Source organism: Oreochromis aureus, linkage group 13, assembly GCF_013358895.1.
Source record: "Oreochromis aureus strain Israel breed Guangdong linkage group 13, ZZ_aureus, whole genome shotgun sequence".
Lineage (NCBI taxonomy): Eukaryota > Metazoa > Chordata > Actinopteri > Cichliformes > Cichlidae > Oreochromis > Oreochromis aureus.
The window spans coordinates 13,464,517-13,481,371 of NC_052954.1; the positions used below are offsets into that span (position 1 = coordinate 13,464,517).

Here is a 16,855-nt window from a genome sequence, read left to right on the forward strand (position 1 = left end):
TCCACATCTGGTTTGCATCCCTGTCCTCAAGCTAGATGTTCATGTAAAGGCGCCAGGCATCAAACCTTCAACCGTAAATCACTTTGAGTCAGAAGCAGGCCAAAGTTAGTTTCCTAGAGACACGAGGCATAAATTACAACTAAACATAAATCCTGTCACTGGACGGATGCAGACTGCACGTCTTAAAATATTAACATCTCGCATCAATTTTAAAAGCGAGTTTGTGACGCTGCTCATGCGTAAGTTTGTCGCAAGCGATGACAGTGACTCAGGCCCCACAGCGAGGACACGCTCTGACAGACAGGCCACACAATGCAGGCTTTGAGAGTTAGCATGATTCATGAAATGTTTGTGTTACATGTAAGGGATAATCACCCGGTGATTATGCAGTTTTACAGCACTGCACACTTTAAATAGAAACTGCACTTTATTCGTTTTAGACTGTGATTTTTGGTTGACGATGAAGCCGTCACGTCAAATTAGGAGTTATATCAAAATAAGCTGGTTAAAATTGAGCACTCGTGGCCTGGAGGTACGCCATATATACAATGTTCTCATAATGTATGTAGATTGCAAAGTGTGTGCAGGAAGATATCAAGTCAGTGGGGTATGCATTTGCAGTTAGACAACACCAGTTAGTCTTTTAAGAAGTGTAAGACTAATTCGGTGTACTCACATTTGCACAGTGTAAGGCCAGAGCACAAAAGACAGCAAACATCTTAAAGTTGTTCTCATCTGTTTTAGTGAAGGCACTTCCGCTTAACTTGTTCACCATCTGCACCACACCTATAACGGTCCCCCTGCTCACAATGGGCATGCACAGAATGTTCCGCGTGGTGTAGCCAGTTTTCAGGTCCACCTCTCTGTTCAAAAAGACATACAGTTATGTTGATTTTGTCAGCTTATCTTGTGACTCATACATTGTAGCATGTTTGTGTTTTAACTGCTTTTGCAGACTGAAAGGCTCCATTACAAGTAGTAGTATCTTAGCGCTGGTGTTATGCATACACCTGAATAAGCAAAAGTAACTGAAGCAGAACTCTTAAGCACATAGCCATAGCTGGATTTAAATAAAATATTTATTTAATGTAAAAGTAAGTAAAAATGGCTTATAGAGCCTGTTTTACCTGTTGAACCGTGGGTCTGCATAGGCATCTGGGATATTTAAGACTTCCCCTGTCCGAGCCACTTGGCCAGCTATTCCCTTGTCTATAGAAAACCTACACACAAAGACAAGGAGAGAGATAATCTGCATTTAAAGTCAGTAATAAATCACCAATATGGAAATTAATTTAGGATATTTGCAGTCCAAATTGTAGACATTTGCAGATTTTCACTCTGAGAGTTAAAAAAAAAATCCTTGGCAGTAATACATGAATTATTGTGTTACTGAACATGCCAGAAATAATTGAAATAGCTTTAATTTTTTTATGTGATTTCACTGTGTGTTTATATACTAATTTCCTTTCCTATTTACTGTTTTATTTGTTAAAATAAATGTTAAAATAAATGAAAATTTAAATAAGACAAGTATTAAGAATTGTAAAAAGATACAGGTATAAAAATGTTATTTAAAAATGACAAAAAGAAATTGGAAAATAAAATAAATAAAATAAAAAATAAAATACACTCATTTATGTAATTAATGTTTCTTCTTTACTTATGTTTTTTAATTTGGCAGTTTTGATCCTGCAAAATAATACTCTACTATGCCATTGCTATTTTTCTACTGCATATACTTTTTATTACTTTAGCAGATTTTGTCACAGGAGGCCAGTAGAATATGTTAAACGGTGCCCTCTGAACATAGGATCAAAATGTGAGTCATGTCTAAAAATAATAAAATCATCACACTGAGCACACTAAAACAAAAAATAAAAAAAAAATAAAATAAAAAAGTGTACATACCTAATTTCTTTGGTTTTCCTAAAGACAGGTTTGCCTTCTTTCTCTTCCCCAATGTCGAACAGGTCAGAGTATAGTTCTTTGTTATTGTGATCTACCTGGAAGAGTGCACACCTGTCTGCATTCACCAGGTTTTTTGCATATATCTGTAAAAAACAAAAAAACATCAGGGACAGAAACTTATTAACAACACTGGGAGTTAGAAGGGACTGACAAGAACTTGGGAGCTACATCTATCGCCTGTACTTTAATCAAAGCAGATAAAACACTGCTGGTTTAAGTGATTCTGGACTTAACAGTTAAATGAGGAGAATTATAAAAAGCAAAAACTACAAGTCATCCACTCTTATTTTAGTACTCGAACCAGATGACTTGAGTTTAGACCACAGTCACAAGGCAACCAAAAACATACAAAAAAAGAAGCAGGTTTTAGTAAAAGAAGCAGGAAAACCACATTTTACACTTGCTTGTTTTAGATGTACAAAGTACCGTATTGTTTTGGACTGAGCCAAGCCAATACATTTATTTAGTTATTACTATGTATCTAAAAATAATGTAACCACTTAATTAGTTAAGAATAATCATTATGAGCACGCTACTATTTTTAGAAAGTAATAGGAGTGAATCTGTGTTACTGCGGCATTGCTAGTCTTTTTAACAGACATAATTTAACACACACTCCCAGGATGTGTAGCCTTGAGGACAATGTGAATGAACACGTACTTGCAGAAATCACACTCACCATAATATGTTCAAGTAGAGAATCTATTGCCACAATGTTATCAAAGTATGTTCTGTGCGAAAAGAAGAAATGGCGCATTGAGATGTTTGACAAATGGGAAGCTCTGATGACGTTCACACTCAAGACATGAAAGCTAGGTTGCCTAAAATGTAGTAATCTCTTTTATCGTGTGGGCTACAAGTTTTATGTTATCACAGCCGTGCCGTGAGGACAAGATACTTATTAGACCAAACAATATTCACTTTGTGTATCAGTTATTTGGTGTTAGGGAAACTGTAACAGGAGCAGCTCTTACTTTGACACGTCTAGTAGGAAGTCGTTGAGCTCAGTCTGTTTGGCGAGGCCTCTGCACACCTAGCAACAAAGAAAAAGACGTCATGAGTGAGTACACAAACGTATCAAAAATTTCCCAGAGAATAGTGAGCAGCTAACCCAGGAGTGCAGCGCTGCACTGCTCACACAGGCTCAGAGGTCCATTGTGGCCAGAGCTGCAGTGGGACGCTGCTTCTCTGAGGTGTTACGCTATCTGTTCATATAAAAACAGGACTGGGGCATAATGACGTCCCTGGGGAGCTATTTGTTGAAACTACGGCTCAGTTGATTGGACTGGGCGGCTCAGTTGATTGGACTGGGCTCGGTGACAACTCAGTTCTTGTACACAGTGGATTTAACCATTAAAAACACAGGTGCAGAACCAGAACAAACAAAATCATTCAAGAACATAGAGTAATAAGTGGAGCAGGTAGGATTCGCCTTTTCCCCTGACAAGTCTTCAGTGAGTTACTGTGTACTGTATCTGTTACACACTCAGTTTTCAATTCTGCTTCTGCAGAGGTTTGCTCACCTGCACTTGATGAATAGCAACTGATGCCCATGCTAAATTAGCTGTAGCAACCTGGAAAAGAAAGCAAGGCTTAGCTCCAAAGAACTGCAGTACAAATACTATTGCAATTTACACATTAAGTCACACTGTGCAGGTTTAATCTGTACTTATCACATTTTCTCACTACGACACAATCTCAATGTAATTATCCGTTCTGCACATCAGGCAGTCTCATAATCACAGAAGAGCTAGTTACCCCACAAACTCAGTGCAACTCTGGGAACTCAGACTCAAACCTGCTGCATCTCTATTGTATATTTGCATTTAAGCAATGAATGAAAAATAAAAGCTGCAAGACAAGTTACGGAAAAGACCTTCAATGTCCACATGTAATTAAAAAGGGGACAACAACTCCTAAAAATAACAGAACTTTGCAGGTTTAAAAAGCATGTCAGCGTTCAGCTCATTGTTATGAGGTTTTGACTTGCACCTTCAGTGTTTTGCAGTAGTTTACACTGTACATTAATTCAATTAGGCAAACCACTAAAGACAATAGAACAATTAAAAACTAAAAAATGCCAAAAAAATAGCGTTATTAATGTGTAATAAGCAAATAGCTACCTGTTGAGCCACTTAAAAGTAGATAAAAACAAACTGATGCAGGTATAAACTATACTGACTTTTACAAGCTGTTCACATATCGATTATATCTACATGATGATCAGAAATGAAAGGAGCATTTTAATTGCTCTGCATTTTAAATTTGATTCTTTAAAGCTTATGCACCCTGCCTACACCTGTTTATGTAAAGCCATTTTCCAGCTCAATGCACTGTTGTTCACAGAAAGCTTTTCATCTGGAGACAAATATACCCCTTTATATATTTTTCACAATAAAAATGAAGCCCACAAAGCTAACAGAGATCTCAAACAGATCCAGATTAAGGGTAATACCAGGCTAACTGTAGTTCTGTGAGCCTTGCTTCAGCCTCCCACTCTTGGTGTGTTTTGTCTGGGTCAGACTGACCTCCTGGTGGCTGAGGTTGAAGGGCTCCTTGCCCCAGTGCCGGTGAAGCTCCAGGATGGCAATGAGGTCCCCGATGGCAGTGACGATGGGGAGGCACAGGACAGAGTGAACATGGATCCCTGAGTCCTGCCCTGTGCCGTCGGGGAATCTCTCATCCTGCAACACAAAGACCAGCGAAGAACATTATCACCTGAACTGCACAGGGCGTATTAACTGATGAAGATTACAAAGAAACTCCTGTTTCTAAATCTGTTGCTATGAACAGTGTGCCACATGTGTCTCATGCGCTTGTTTTCTTAAGAATTTCACTTTGACACACACTCACAGAGACACACACACACAGACACACACCCTATAATAAAGTTAAGGCTTCTTTAAAGCTGAACCTGATTTGTTTTGACTTTTTAAACTTGAAGAGTTTCCACTACAGTGTGCCTGTGCTGATATTTCCTTGAATTCTGAAGCTTCTTCTTACGCCTCCTTTGAAATCTGCTCCTGTTCAAATTGTGAAGTGTAAATCAAAAGAGGGATCATTTATTATGTGTAACTAAATGAAAATACTGGGAAAAGCATAACTGGATAACAAACTAAATGGCCCAATACATAAATAATCATCATTTGCCTAATGAAGCTGAAATATTGAAGGAAATGAGAAAAGAAAATGACGACAAATGACAGAAAATAAACGGAGGCAACACAAAAGAAACATTTACAAAAATTGCGCTAGACTAATTAAACATATTAAAAAAGGAGAATTAACGCAAAAGTACTTTCATACAACAGAAACATCCAAATAAATATCAATTTAAGTCCCATCATAATAATTACTTAAAGAATGCCTACAATATTTTTAATATATTTGATGACTTAACAAAATATTAATTCATTAATTAGTATTAATTAATTTACCTTTTGTTTCATATATTTACTCCTATTATGATTATTTTTTAATATCTTTAGTTTGACAGTGTTGAGCACATTAACCCAATGAGAGCAATAAGAAAGAATTATTTCATTATATGTTTATAGCTACATAAAGTAGTCAAACACTAGATGCACTGAAATGTTACACTGTTGATGGATGACAGCCACACATACCCCCATGACGTCCTCTACTAGCAGTGTTTTGCGAGTCTTGGCAACATGAGCGGCAATGGTTGTCCCAAATGCGATGGGGCCAGAGGGGATGAGGGATGGAGGGCCATCCTTGGCCGCCGTTGGAGTGAATAAACATAAACTCTGTTGAGAAGAACAGACAAGAACAGGAAGTGAAGCACAACTGGAGAAAAAAGGAACATGTACACAGAGATGCATCAGTAAAAAAAAAAAAAGTCAGCACTCACATTGTTGCATTCTCCCAAGAAGTAAAGTGCAAATCCATCAGCTTTAGTTGCTGCAGGGAAAATATAAATAAATAAAAAAAATGAGACACAGATGTGCAGAGCAAGTGACTAAAATACAATCTGGTCAAATCTGACATTCACTGTCAGCCTACGCCTGCGAATGTGTATCTATCTATCTATCTATCTATCTATCTATCTATCTATCTATCTATATATATATATATATATATATATATATATATATACTGTTATTCTGTTACTGGAGTATTATTTATTCCTCCCGGTGTAATTATGTGAATTTCCCAACTATACCACTAATAAAGGCTATCTTATCTTATCTTGACAAGTTTAAATATTTGCTTATAAAAAAAACTCCTACCTCACCTACCTGAAATTATTCGTAATTATGAAATGCTGTTTCCTGTTGCATTGTCAACTTTGTTGACTAAATACTGTATTAGTTGGTGCTTCTGCCTGAACCCTATCTGACTACCTGAAATAACATTTTAAAAATGAAATAAAATAAAATAAATGGCAGATATTAGCGAGAAAAATAAAGACAACAGAGAGAAAAAAAACCCGACAAGGAGGCCACAGTCCAGTTATAATCTAATACCAATCTATTAACAATGTCCTAGATAACTACAAGGGTACTCTGACCGAAAGCTTTGACTGCCATCCAGTGCATCTCATTCCCAGTTCTCCTTTCCAGTCCTATTTCACACAGATATATAGGTCATGTTATCATACAATGTGGAGTCAGAGAGCCTGGTGGTGCAGTCAGTGCACAACTGATCAAGCAGTTAATGAGAAATGAGGTTTGGATAAAGTGAACCTTTTTGCTCAGATTCATTATAAAAGTTGAACTTTGAATCACTGCTTATGAAATTTTCCCAGTCATTAAGATGGAGTAATAATATGAAACAGGAACAAATAATCCATCAATACTTTATGAACTGAATCAATGAAATAAAAAAGAGTGATTGTTTTTAACCGTTTACATAACTCAATTTTCTGGTTTATTGGCCTGTAAGTGACAAACATGATTTGGTTTGCTTTGCTAATTTGCAAGTAATTCTTATCCTTACTTTTGTTTATTGGATCAGCATGTGGGTGGGGTTTACTACAGTGGGTGTTAGAAAAGTACATGTGCACCAAATTTGATTTTAAACGGACAAAACTTCCTGCTGCATCTGAGCTTATCCTGCTCCTCCACTATTACGGTGCTGAAATGACACCCAGAGTATCTGAAGTCGTGCTCATCGAGAGAAGTTTTCCAAAAATCTGCGTTACTTTTGGTTGATGTTTACTTTTACCTGTTTTGATGATGTTGCACAACTCATAGAGCAGGAGTTTATTGTCTCCTCCAGCGTCCAGGCGCTGCTCTATGTAGCTGTTGAGTTCGTACACCACGCCCTGCATATTTGTGTCCTGGTACTGCTGGACACAAGACACAAAGAAATTGGATCTGTGCAGTCTTGCACAAGCACTGAGATTGAATATCAAAATTCAGCAAGTGCAACGAGGCAGAAAAACCTGACAACAACCTTCATTCTCTACCGCATCCAGTCTAATGTTACTGCAGATTACTCCAGGTCAAATGACTTTTTTTTTCTGTTTCTCAGTGAAAGGGGATTAATGCCATTCACAAAGACAAGGCCATTCATCATAACATTACTCCCCGCCCCACCCTTAGACTCTAGCTCAGGGATCCCCCTGCAGTTTTGCAAGGAGGCCACCACATCCCCACAGTTCTGATTAGAGCTCTGGCAAGCTGTGCTGGTCAGCCTCAGCTTAAAACTGCGGTTATGTAAGAGGCAAACCTCCTGGCTAGTACGGGGCAAGAGAGCGGTCTATTTCTGCTCCTGCCGTGAGTGTGAGGACAGGACGGCAGGGAGAGTGGCGTACTAGAAACCCTTCCCCATGGGACGCCTTCTATCCTCCCACATCCTGTTTGCACAGACGTATGGGTGACGCACTGAGGGGCCAAGTGGACCTCATTTTTTTCCCTTTTTTCCCTGTGTGTGCATGTGTTAGTTCCTTCTCCTCAGCGTCATGGCCCCGCTGTGGGTGCTGACACCCGGTCTTCTGATGGTGTGAATGACAAAGGTGTGAACATGCAGTATGTGTAACAATAGCCATTGAACCTTTCTAACTTTCCCAACAACTGTGACACACATGATGCGTTTATGGTCCAACCATGTTTTCTTATTCTTTATATTGATGTTATGCCTATGACAAAGTCATACAAAGGCACTAGACTAAATAAAGTAAGGACAAGGACAAACACAACTGTTTCAGTGTGCGCAGTTCTTAAATAGCATCAAGCCATTTTTACAGTTACTGAAGGACAATATTATGTTATAATAAACACAATGTAATATATAAAATAAGATGATAAATAAAGCAAACACGTACCCTGCTGACTTCTTTAGAGGATGTGTCATCTGTAAAGAGAGAAAGTTTTTGAATAAAGTTTAAAGTGAATGACATGAATTTCAGTTCAATTCTATATTTACATAGCAACAACAACTCAACAACAACTCAAGCAGTTTTATATTACAAGGTAAAGACCCTACAATAGACAGAAAACCTCAACAATCACAGGACCCCCTATGAGCGAGTACCTGGTGACAGCGGGAAGGAAAAACTCCCTTTTAGGGATGAATCAAAAGTAGATTAAGATCTGGCCACTAACTAAGACATGAATAATCAGATTCTGTGAAAACCTTTGCAAATTTTTTTTTAGTTTATTAGTTTAGTTTTAGTTTATTAAAATCCACATTAACTAAAACAGTTTGCTACTAATTATTAAATAAATCAAAACCGAAAAATGTAAAAAAAAGAAAAAAAAACTAAACGCAGATGTAAGTAGGTAAATAAGTGATTACCTATTTCACAGATAAAAAAAAAAATCACAAAGCGCTTTACAACACAAGAAATGGAAATATAAAACAATGTAACAGTAAATAAAACAGCAATGTAAAACAATAAAAACAATAAAAACAATGTAAGAACAAATTAATCAAAAGCAGGATGATTGGTGATGAAGCATGTGGTGAAGCGTTTCAGTTAAACAAAAGAAAACAAAATAAAAATAAAAATAGACTTTTGTAAAAAAAAAAAAAAAAAAAAAAAAAAAAAGAAGAAGAAAAAAAACTAACCGAAATTGATTTTGTGAACTCAAAAAACTAATGTCCTTAGTTTTAGTCTTTATCAGTTTGGTAAAGTTTGTCAACATAAATGCCCAGGATAAGATGAAAAATGACAAACCAATTAGAAAATACAAAATTACAACACTTTGATCAGCATCACCACCTTTTCTGTTAGGGAATGCCCAGGCAATGCATTCAGCAGGCAGCGGCCTCCACACACTTGACCGTTGTGTTGTGATTATTCACACAGCAACAACATGATCGCTGATAAACTTGCCAAATTTCAGCCTAAGGAAGAATCGCTACAGAAATTCAAGCTTTGTTCATAAAATCCAAAGCTCCTAAAACATTAAAGGCCTCTTGTACATTTGCTGTTGTTACATTGTAATACTGAAAATTTTGGTATCAATCCAATATCAAGTAAAATCACTGATACTTTTGGGTTAGCTTATGTAGGGCAGTGTGTCATACTTAAGCGATGAATCATCATTAATTTGCAAATTCTGAACACATTTTAATGACCACTAAATCATAGTGGTTTTTACTTCCCATGATAATCAGATAACACAACAAAACACACCTTTTAATTTGGGTTTTTTGGAGACCTGGAATGCAAAGGCGTCTGTATCTAAAGCACTTTGGTTCAACTTCCGTGTTTAATTTCAATTCAGTTTTATTTATACAGTGCCAAATCATAACAATTATTTTCTCACGGTGCTTTATATTGTAAGGTAAAGACCCTACAATCATACAGAGAAATCAGGGAAAACCCCAACAATCGAATGACCCCCTATGAGCAAGCGCTTTGGTGATAGTGGGAATGAAAATCCTCCTATTAACAGGAAGAAACCCCTGGCAGAACCAGGCGGACATCTGCCGCGACTGGTTGAGAGTGAGGGGAGGAAGACAGGACAAAGACACGCTGTGAAAGCCACGGATTAAGTCAGATGATGCTACTTTTGTAAGAGGAACTTCAAAATGCTTTTAATTGTTACAAAGTCTGAGTAACTGTGTAGATGTGAAGGCAGTCATTGTTTTTTTGAATTAAAACGCTGAAAAGCAACAGTCAGAGAGTCATAAATCTTCCCTGGCTGTTTAAACACCGCATGGGTGGATACTCAGCTGTGGACTGATGGATTGCGACGGGCCAACATCACAAGCAGCAAATAAGAAAAACCATATGCTGTCCTCAGAATAGTCGTCAGGTGAACAAATACGAACGATGGAGTATTTAAAGCATCAATACTCATTATCTATAAGTAATGGATGAATATTTTATCTACTTAATGCAGGGAGGTATTTATTTAAATGACGTTCCTTTTAAAACAAAATTAGGAGAGATATTCATTTAAGTTGACGAGTGCAAAACTTTGCGGCTTCAAGTGCAGATTCCTGGTGTGATTTACAGCTGCCGGGGAGACATATGACTATTATCTTTGGATGTAGACACTGAAGTATGTGATAATTATTAAAGCTTCAGCCAATCATAACAGTTTCTGGACTCATAATCTGGGAGTGGGTCTGGGAGTGCTACTTGGGCTGAAAATAAAACCATTCACACAGCTCAAGTGATTCGTCGGTACACGTGGGTCAACAGCACACGAGAACATAAACCGCTGAGATCTCTTTGATAACTTTTCATGTGATCAAAACCACGCAAAGAGCTGGGCAAATTTTAGAAACATCCACTGAAGTGCTGACTCGAGCGGGCCATCCTTTGAAACGAGCCTCTTTGAACATGTGAAGAAAGGAATTGCAGCCGGCTACATTGTTTGTTGTTTTAAACATTCCTGCAGTATGCTATGAGTTTCCTAACTTAGCCATGAGACCTATTTTAGAGTGAACCGCTGGCCGCTGACGTCAATCAGACGACAGAAAGTTGCACTTGAAAAAGACTTCAAGCCCCACTGAAAAAAAGAATCTTTTTAAAAATGACTTGTTGAGGCCTAAAATAATCAGACACTAATCCCTTTAAAGGGCAGCTATGACAGTAGTACTGGTTTAAAAATTGGTCTACATTTTTTACAGCAGTTCAGAGCAGCCATATTAACACAAACACTGATGTGTGACAGTTTCTTTCTGACTTTGATTCCACTTCCCTCATAGAGAGACGGGTCACTGCACAAAAAACAGTGTCACTCTTTAAACTCTTATCCGAAGGCCGCCAAGGCTCTCTAAACCAATGAAAATGATTTGAATCATTTGAATTGCATGCAATATGATTCAGTGTGGGACAGGATCTGTGTGGTATGCACAGATCCTAACGCAATTAAAGATGCTTGAGAAAGAGGGCTGTGTAAATAAACCTAAATTAATTACAAAAAACAAACAAAAAAAAACATCTATGCAAATACAACTCAGGAAATTGCAATTCTCACTGCTATTTGGCTCGCAACTTATGTCATTTTTCACCTTGTTGTTTGTTCAGCGCATGAGCAGCGGCTTTTTCTTCCTCTGTGACCCCCCTCACAGTGCTGCCCCTTGCATCACCTCTCTCTCCTCACCCACGGCAACAAGGTTCACTAGAGGGTGGTGAGGCGTGGGAAACGGCACTTTAGAAAAGGCTCTGTACGACGGGTGATGCTGCTCCAGGAGACGCGTGGATCATTTTATCCTGCTCCCACCGCGGTGGATTTATGTGCTCAGTGATATTTATCTCTCTGTCTGTCTGTCAGTAAGAGTATAAAAAAACCCCAAAACAAAACTACAAAGCCAGGGGTGGAGCATGGGAACAAAAGGCTTTCATTGCATATTTAGATCGCTTTCTTCAAAACAGAAACGCAGAGCATTGGCCTTGGTGGAGGATCCTTATAAAGTTAGTTGCGCCACTTATCCCAGCAATGCCAAAACATAAGAATAAACCAGAATAAAAAGTCATATCAGGAAAATATTACACTGATGGGAAGATTTTATAATGGTATTTACAACAAACAAACAAAAATACTTTTTAAACCAACAAAACTAATTGACCAGGTTCTTCTACATAAAAATATAAGGCATTCTGTCAGCTTCACAGGGCCACATCCTAAATGTCCCTCCTGGAGTAAAACTGTGACCAGACCGTGTTCATTACAGGTCTCGTTACTGTACAGACACGAAATCTCAGTTAGCATTTTATTAGCAGAACGCTGAACACTGTGTCTGCACACCACAAAATGTCTAAGGAGCTAAAAATGAACAGGAATAAGTTGTAGTTGTGGGATAAACACTGTTGAGGTGAAATGTAGAACCGTTCTATGCCTGGAAACTATAGAGGTACAAAAGCCCTTTAAATCTGTTGTGCTGAACCAGTTTTGCCCAGCTGGAACAGTTCCAGCAGCTTCTTTTAAAGTTTGCATGCAGGGTCATGCACACATTCAGCAGGTGCAGGTCCAGCATGGCTCTCACATAACTGTCTTTCCTAGAAACCAGAAAATATCTTGTCTTACCTCTTAGCTTAGCTCTTTGGCTTTTTTGTGTGTGTGAGAGGAGATATGCTGCTTTGTTCTGCATGACCACCAGCACCAAAAACAAAAGACTAAACTGAAATGTTACAGATATAAGATCTTTGTTTCATCACACATGTGTCATGGGATTATAACAGAGCTATCCCTGGGGTAGACATACGCTTTAGTCGTGTTTGTGCGTGTGTAACTGATTTTTATCACAGCGCGACACGGCCAGCCATCAGCGCTGGGACAAAAACCAGCCGTCTGTTAATACCTTCCCTTATTTTCAGGAACCTGCTGTGATTTCAGTAAACACACCAGGAGAGTGCTGACATGTTCTTAGAAAATATACTGCCAGCACAGTCGACAGTGAACACTAAACACAACCGTCGAGCAACTCCTGAACGCTGCAGAGGCTGAACTGACTTCTTTTAGAAACTTCATCGCATCATTTAAACTTTTTTTCCCCCAAAACCTGCTGCACAGTAGCTTTGGTTCATCAGGTACAGTAAATACAGTACGCACTAGTTTTGTTTGGAAACCACTGCTGAGTGGGTAAGGCTGACTATTTCATTACACTGCGTCTCTCTATGTCCCGATACAGTTTATTGTCCACAATCGGGATAGTGCATGCTGGCATATTTTTTTAAATATTTGCTGCATGTTTTATTTTCAGCTTCACAGAAAGTAACACTGCGGTGTATTAGCTGCTCATTGTTTACAGAATATACATGTCGTACCACTGTTAACAGTTAAAGCAGAGGTGCAAACAGCAAGGGCTGGATAGTATAAAATCAGATAGATTGATAAATATTTCGTGAATATTTAATAATTTATTTTAACATAGCAGAAAAGCAAAATGACAACCAGGATGGTTGTTATGTTGGATGTTGTTAATCTCAAATTAAAAAACTTTTGCATTGATTTTGCACCACAGTCTGCTCAGCTATGATGCGTACTCTCTTGCATGTCCTGCAAACACTGCTGAAAGCACTGTAAACAAAACAGTGGGAGTGACTCTGATAGAACAACTATGTGATGACAGCAAGGAAAATAGTATAGAGAGATAGATAGATGATTTGAAGAAGCATCTAGAAGATATCAGTAGCCCTGGGCGAAGGTCCTGCACAAGAAAAATGTCTCAGTCAGACAGGTCTAATGCGTACGATACTTTATGGACTCTTTATTGATCCACCACTACAGATACACAGTCTCCCACAGGACGGTCAGCTAGCAGTGACTCAGCGGTCAATATGTGTCGACCTAGTGGTTGTCCTGCATCGACCTGCTGCATGGAGGATTTGCAGCTGCCAAAAAAAGCAGTCTTCTTCTTTTTCAGTGCCATGCTCTCTATTTACCAACAAGCTAGTCTTTTACTTTTCATTAACCTGCTGTACATTTCTGGCCAAAGGCTTTAAAAGAGCCAGCATGTTAATTAAAACGTCTAGTTATGTTTACCAAATGTTTTTTACCATTTGAAACTCAATGTGCCTCATGAGCGCTGCGTTGGGAGAGGTGGGGGGCATCCACCTCCCCTCCCTGGAAAGCCCTGCAGGTGAGCCTGGTCTCTTATCACAGTGGTGGGGTATGAGGTACTGGTACACAAGCACATCTTTGTCTGCTTGTGCCTGGCCTCTAAACACATCTGAGAAACAGTATCAGCTGCTTAACTCGGCCTAACTCTCTTGCCGCTGGAGACCAGGCCAGAAAGGATAGAGACTCACTTTTCCACATGCTTCTCCAGTAGAACAGAAGAGGATATCTACTTTATTGTAGCTATTCAGAACATACACCAGTTATTGCACGTTAGAACTGAATTTCTGTGTATTTATTTTCCATCGAACCAATATAATACGAATAAATAAAGTATAAAATAAAAGTATAAATATAAATTGTTACACATATACAGTTAAGAATACAAGAAAAAATGTCTATATACTTATATTAGTGAAAGAAAAACTATATTATTGATCAAGCAGGGAACCTAGCCTGACAGGGACATGTTGGTTCAATTACTCAAGTAGTCAATTTATCCTTGTAAAACTCTGATAATATGTTATTCGTTTAAGGTAAAAAAAACAAACAAACACAAACCTAAATCTTTTCCTAAACCTAAATGGACACCCATGCCATGATGCTCCTTGGATGCAATTTTGGTGCTGATTTTAATGCCAGAGGAGGTTTGGAAATCAGCAGTTACTGAATCAGCTGAGCGTTTGTGGCTTTTACCCTCTCTGCGCCTCAGCACTTGGTGCCACCCACTCAGCAACTTTACACGGCCGGACACTTGGTGGTTGAGTTGTTGTGGTTACTAAACGCTTCCTCTTTACAATAACACCGCTTACAGTTAATGGTGGATTATCTAGAAGGGAAGAAATTTCACAAACTGACGAGTTTCGGTGGTGGCATCTTATTACAGTACCACACTCAAATTCAAAAAGCTCTGTAAAAAGACCCATTCTTTCACAAATGCTTGTAAGGGCAGGCTGCACGGCTAGGTGCTTGATCTAATGCACCTGTGGCAAAGGGAATGAAAACACCCATTGTTGAGATAAAGAAGTTTGGCCCAAAACTTTTGTCAATGTAGCGCCCTTGAAACTTGGTGTTGAAAGAGGAAGTGCAATGCAGAGTTTGGGGTTGTTTGGATGAGCAACGGTCTTATTTTGAGGTCTTCCTGTTCTGTAGGTAATAAACTAAGTTGCAACACGTACTGTTGAGGACCTGTCCACGGATTACTTCAGAGTTCTTGACGTTTGCAGTTTTGCTGCAAGATTTGTGAATTCAGAGATGATGTCATCCTCCTCTATGAATGACCTCATAGTTTAGGTTTGCAAAATGCTAATGCTGCACTGATTACTTAAATGATTAATAAAAAAAAACAGTAATGAAAACAGCTGTTCTTGTTCTAGTTCAAACATAATCCAACTCTGACTGACTTAACGGAACAACTTTTCCTTGTTTAAAAGACTTTACATGGATGAGCAGAAGTTTCAGAGCTAAAAAGCCTTGCGTGGTCTGACAAACAGTCACATTCATATACATTGTGTGTCTGTCTGTGAGTGCGTGTGCACTGCAGAAGGCACAGATGAGTAACGAGGGGCCTCTGAATGGGTGCAGCAGAGAATTTGGGATTTATTAATTGTCCCGTGACAGAGTGTCGTGTGAAGTAAACATTGCCAGTGGGACCCTGGTCAAAGGAGGTGTGATGGTCAAATGACATCAGCAGGATTCTGGGAAACAGCGTTTCTGTGTTCTGGCGGCTTTAAGGCAGCACTGCAGTGTAATGCGCTGTTGAGAGCCATCAGCTTTGAAAGTTGAAGCCTCATCTTGATAAATAAACGACACAGTATGAAGTAAGAAAGTAATAAACAATGATTAAAAAAACACATTACAGAAAGACTATAATTTGATTATTATGACAAGAAATATTTGTAATATAACTGCACAGCAGATTCAACTCAATAAAGAAAGTGTGCAAATGCGAATCCTTTTTCCGGAGTTGCAGGGTGCAACACAACTTCTGCACAAAGACACACACACACTTGCGTGTGCAGACCAACTGATTTATGTAATCCAGTGTTGTCCATCACATGATAAGTGAGAACAAGACTGGCTGCAGGGACTGCTTCCAGGAAGCAGTGGTTATCTCAATGACGGTCACATGATGACAAATCCTGCTGTTGCTGCACTCATAAAAAATATAAAATCAATCGCATCTATTACAAGTGCGAATAAAAAATGAGTTAAGTAATATGTCATTAGAGAGAACCATTTTACCTTCATCAGTACCACAGGAAGTACTTCATTACTTCGTTAACACAAGGGGGGAAAAATGTGTAAAATACTAGCTAGAAGTCAGATACACACTCTTAGCCATCAACCCAACACACTGACCCATTCATCCTGTGTGATGAACCAGAAATTAGACAGTGTTTGTCATTTGAGTGGATACAACCACTGAGAGGAAGTTACAGAGAGGCTTCAGAGTGGTGCCAAAGCGTCTGCTCGCAGTGGTCTAACAGAGGAAGTGGACTTAGTAATATTACTCATGATGTGATGTAAAGATCAAGTCAAAGAGAGACATGGCAGAATTGGAGAGCTGATTGCTGACGTTTTCACTCTGGTCTCCTCCCACTCAGTTTAAGAGTTGTACAAACAGTAGCTGATGAAGTATTCTAACTACCACAGATCAGAAGTAGCATATCGAAATTATTCTAATGTAGCAAACTAATGCTACATGAGTTTCCTTTGAAACTTGCAATAAACACACCTAAATATGAAATGGTTTTTATCGCTGTTCAGATGAATTTAGAGATTCACACAACATACAGAAAGAAATGCTTGAGTTGATATATTGAGAACATGTGGAAAAAAATCCACTCTGCTATGTTTTTTCTTCTGGCTTTGACTTCTTCTCTTGCTATGTCAGCACT

The 16,855-nt window shown here is 38.6% G+C and overlaps 1 protein-coding gene across 3 annotated transcripts in view; it reads right to left on the minus strand.

Annotated features, from left to right (window-relative positions):
• The window catches only part of pde10a (phosphodiesterase 10A), a 60,180-nt gene that overhangs the window by 6,739 nt on the left and 36,586 nt on the right, over window positions 1-16,855 (minus strand). For all 3 annotated transcript variants that reach the window (XM_039621850.1, XM_039621849.1, XM_031732079.2), the window contains 11 exons: window positions 8,258-8,286; window positions 7,156-7,276; window positions 5,840-5,889; window positions 5,595-5,735; window positions 4,497-4,652; window positions 3,492-3,542; window positions 2,943-3,001; window positions 2,648-2,699; window positions 1,909-2,051; window positions 1,128-1,220; window positions 677-863 (listed from right to left, as the gene is read on the minus strand). In XM_039621850.1, the coding sequence (XP_039477784.1) occupies window positions 677-863; window positions 1,128-1,220; window positions 1,909-2,051; window positions 2,648-2,699; window positions 2,943-3,001; window positions 3,492-3,542; window positions 4,497-4,652; window positions 5,595-5,735; window positions 5,840-5,889; window positions 7,156-7,276; window positions 8,258-8,286 (1,082 nt within the window). The remainder of the gene's footprint in view (window positions 1-676; window positions 864-1,127; window positions 1,221-1,908; window positions 2,052-2,647; window positions 2,700-2,942; window positions 3,002-3,491; window positions 3,543-4,496; window positions 4,653-5,594; window positions 5,736-5,839; window positions 5,890-7,155; window positions 7,277-8,257; window positions 8,287-16,855) is intronic.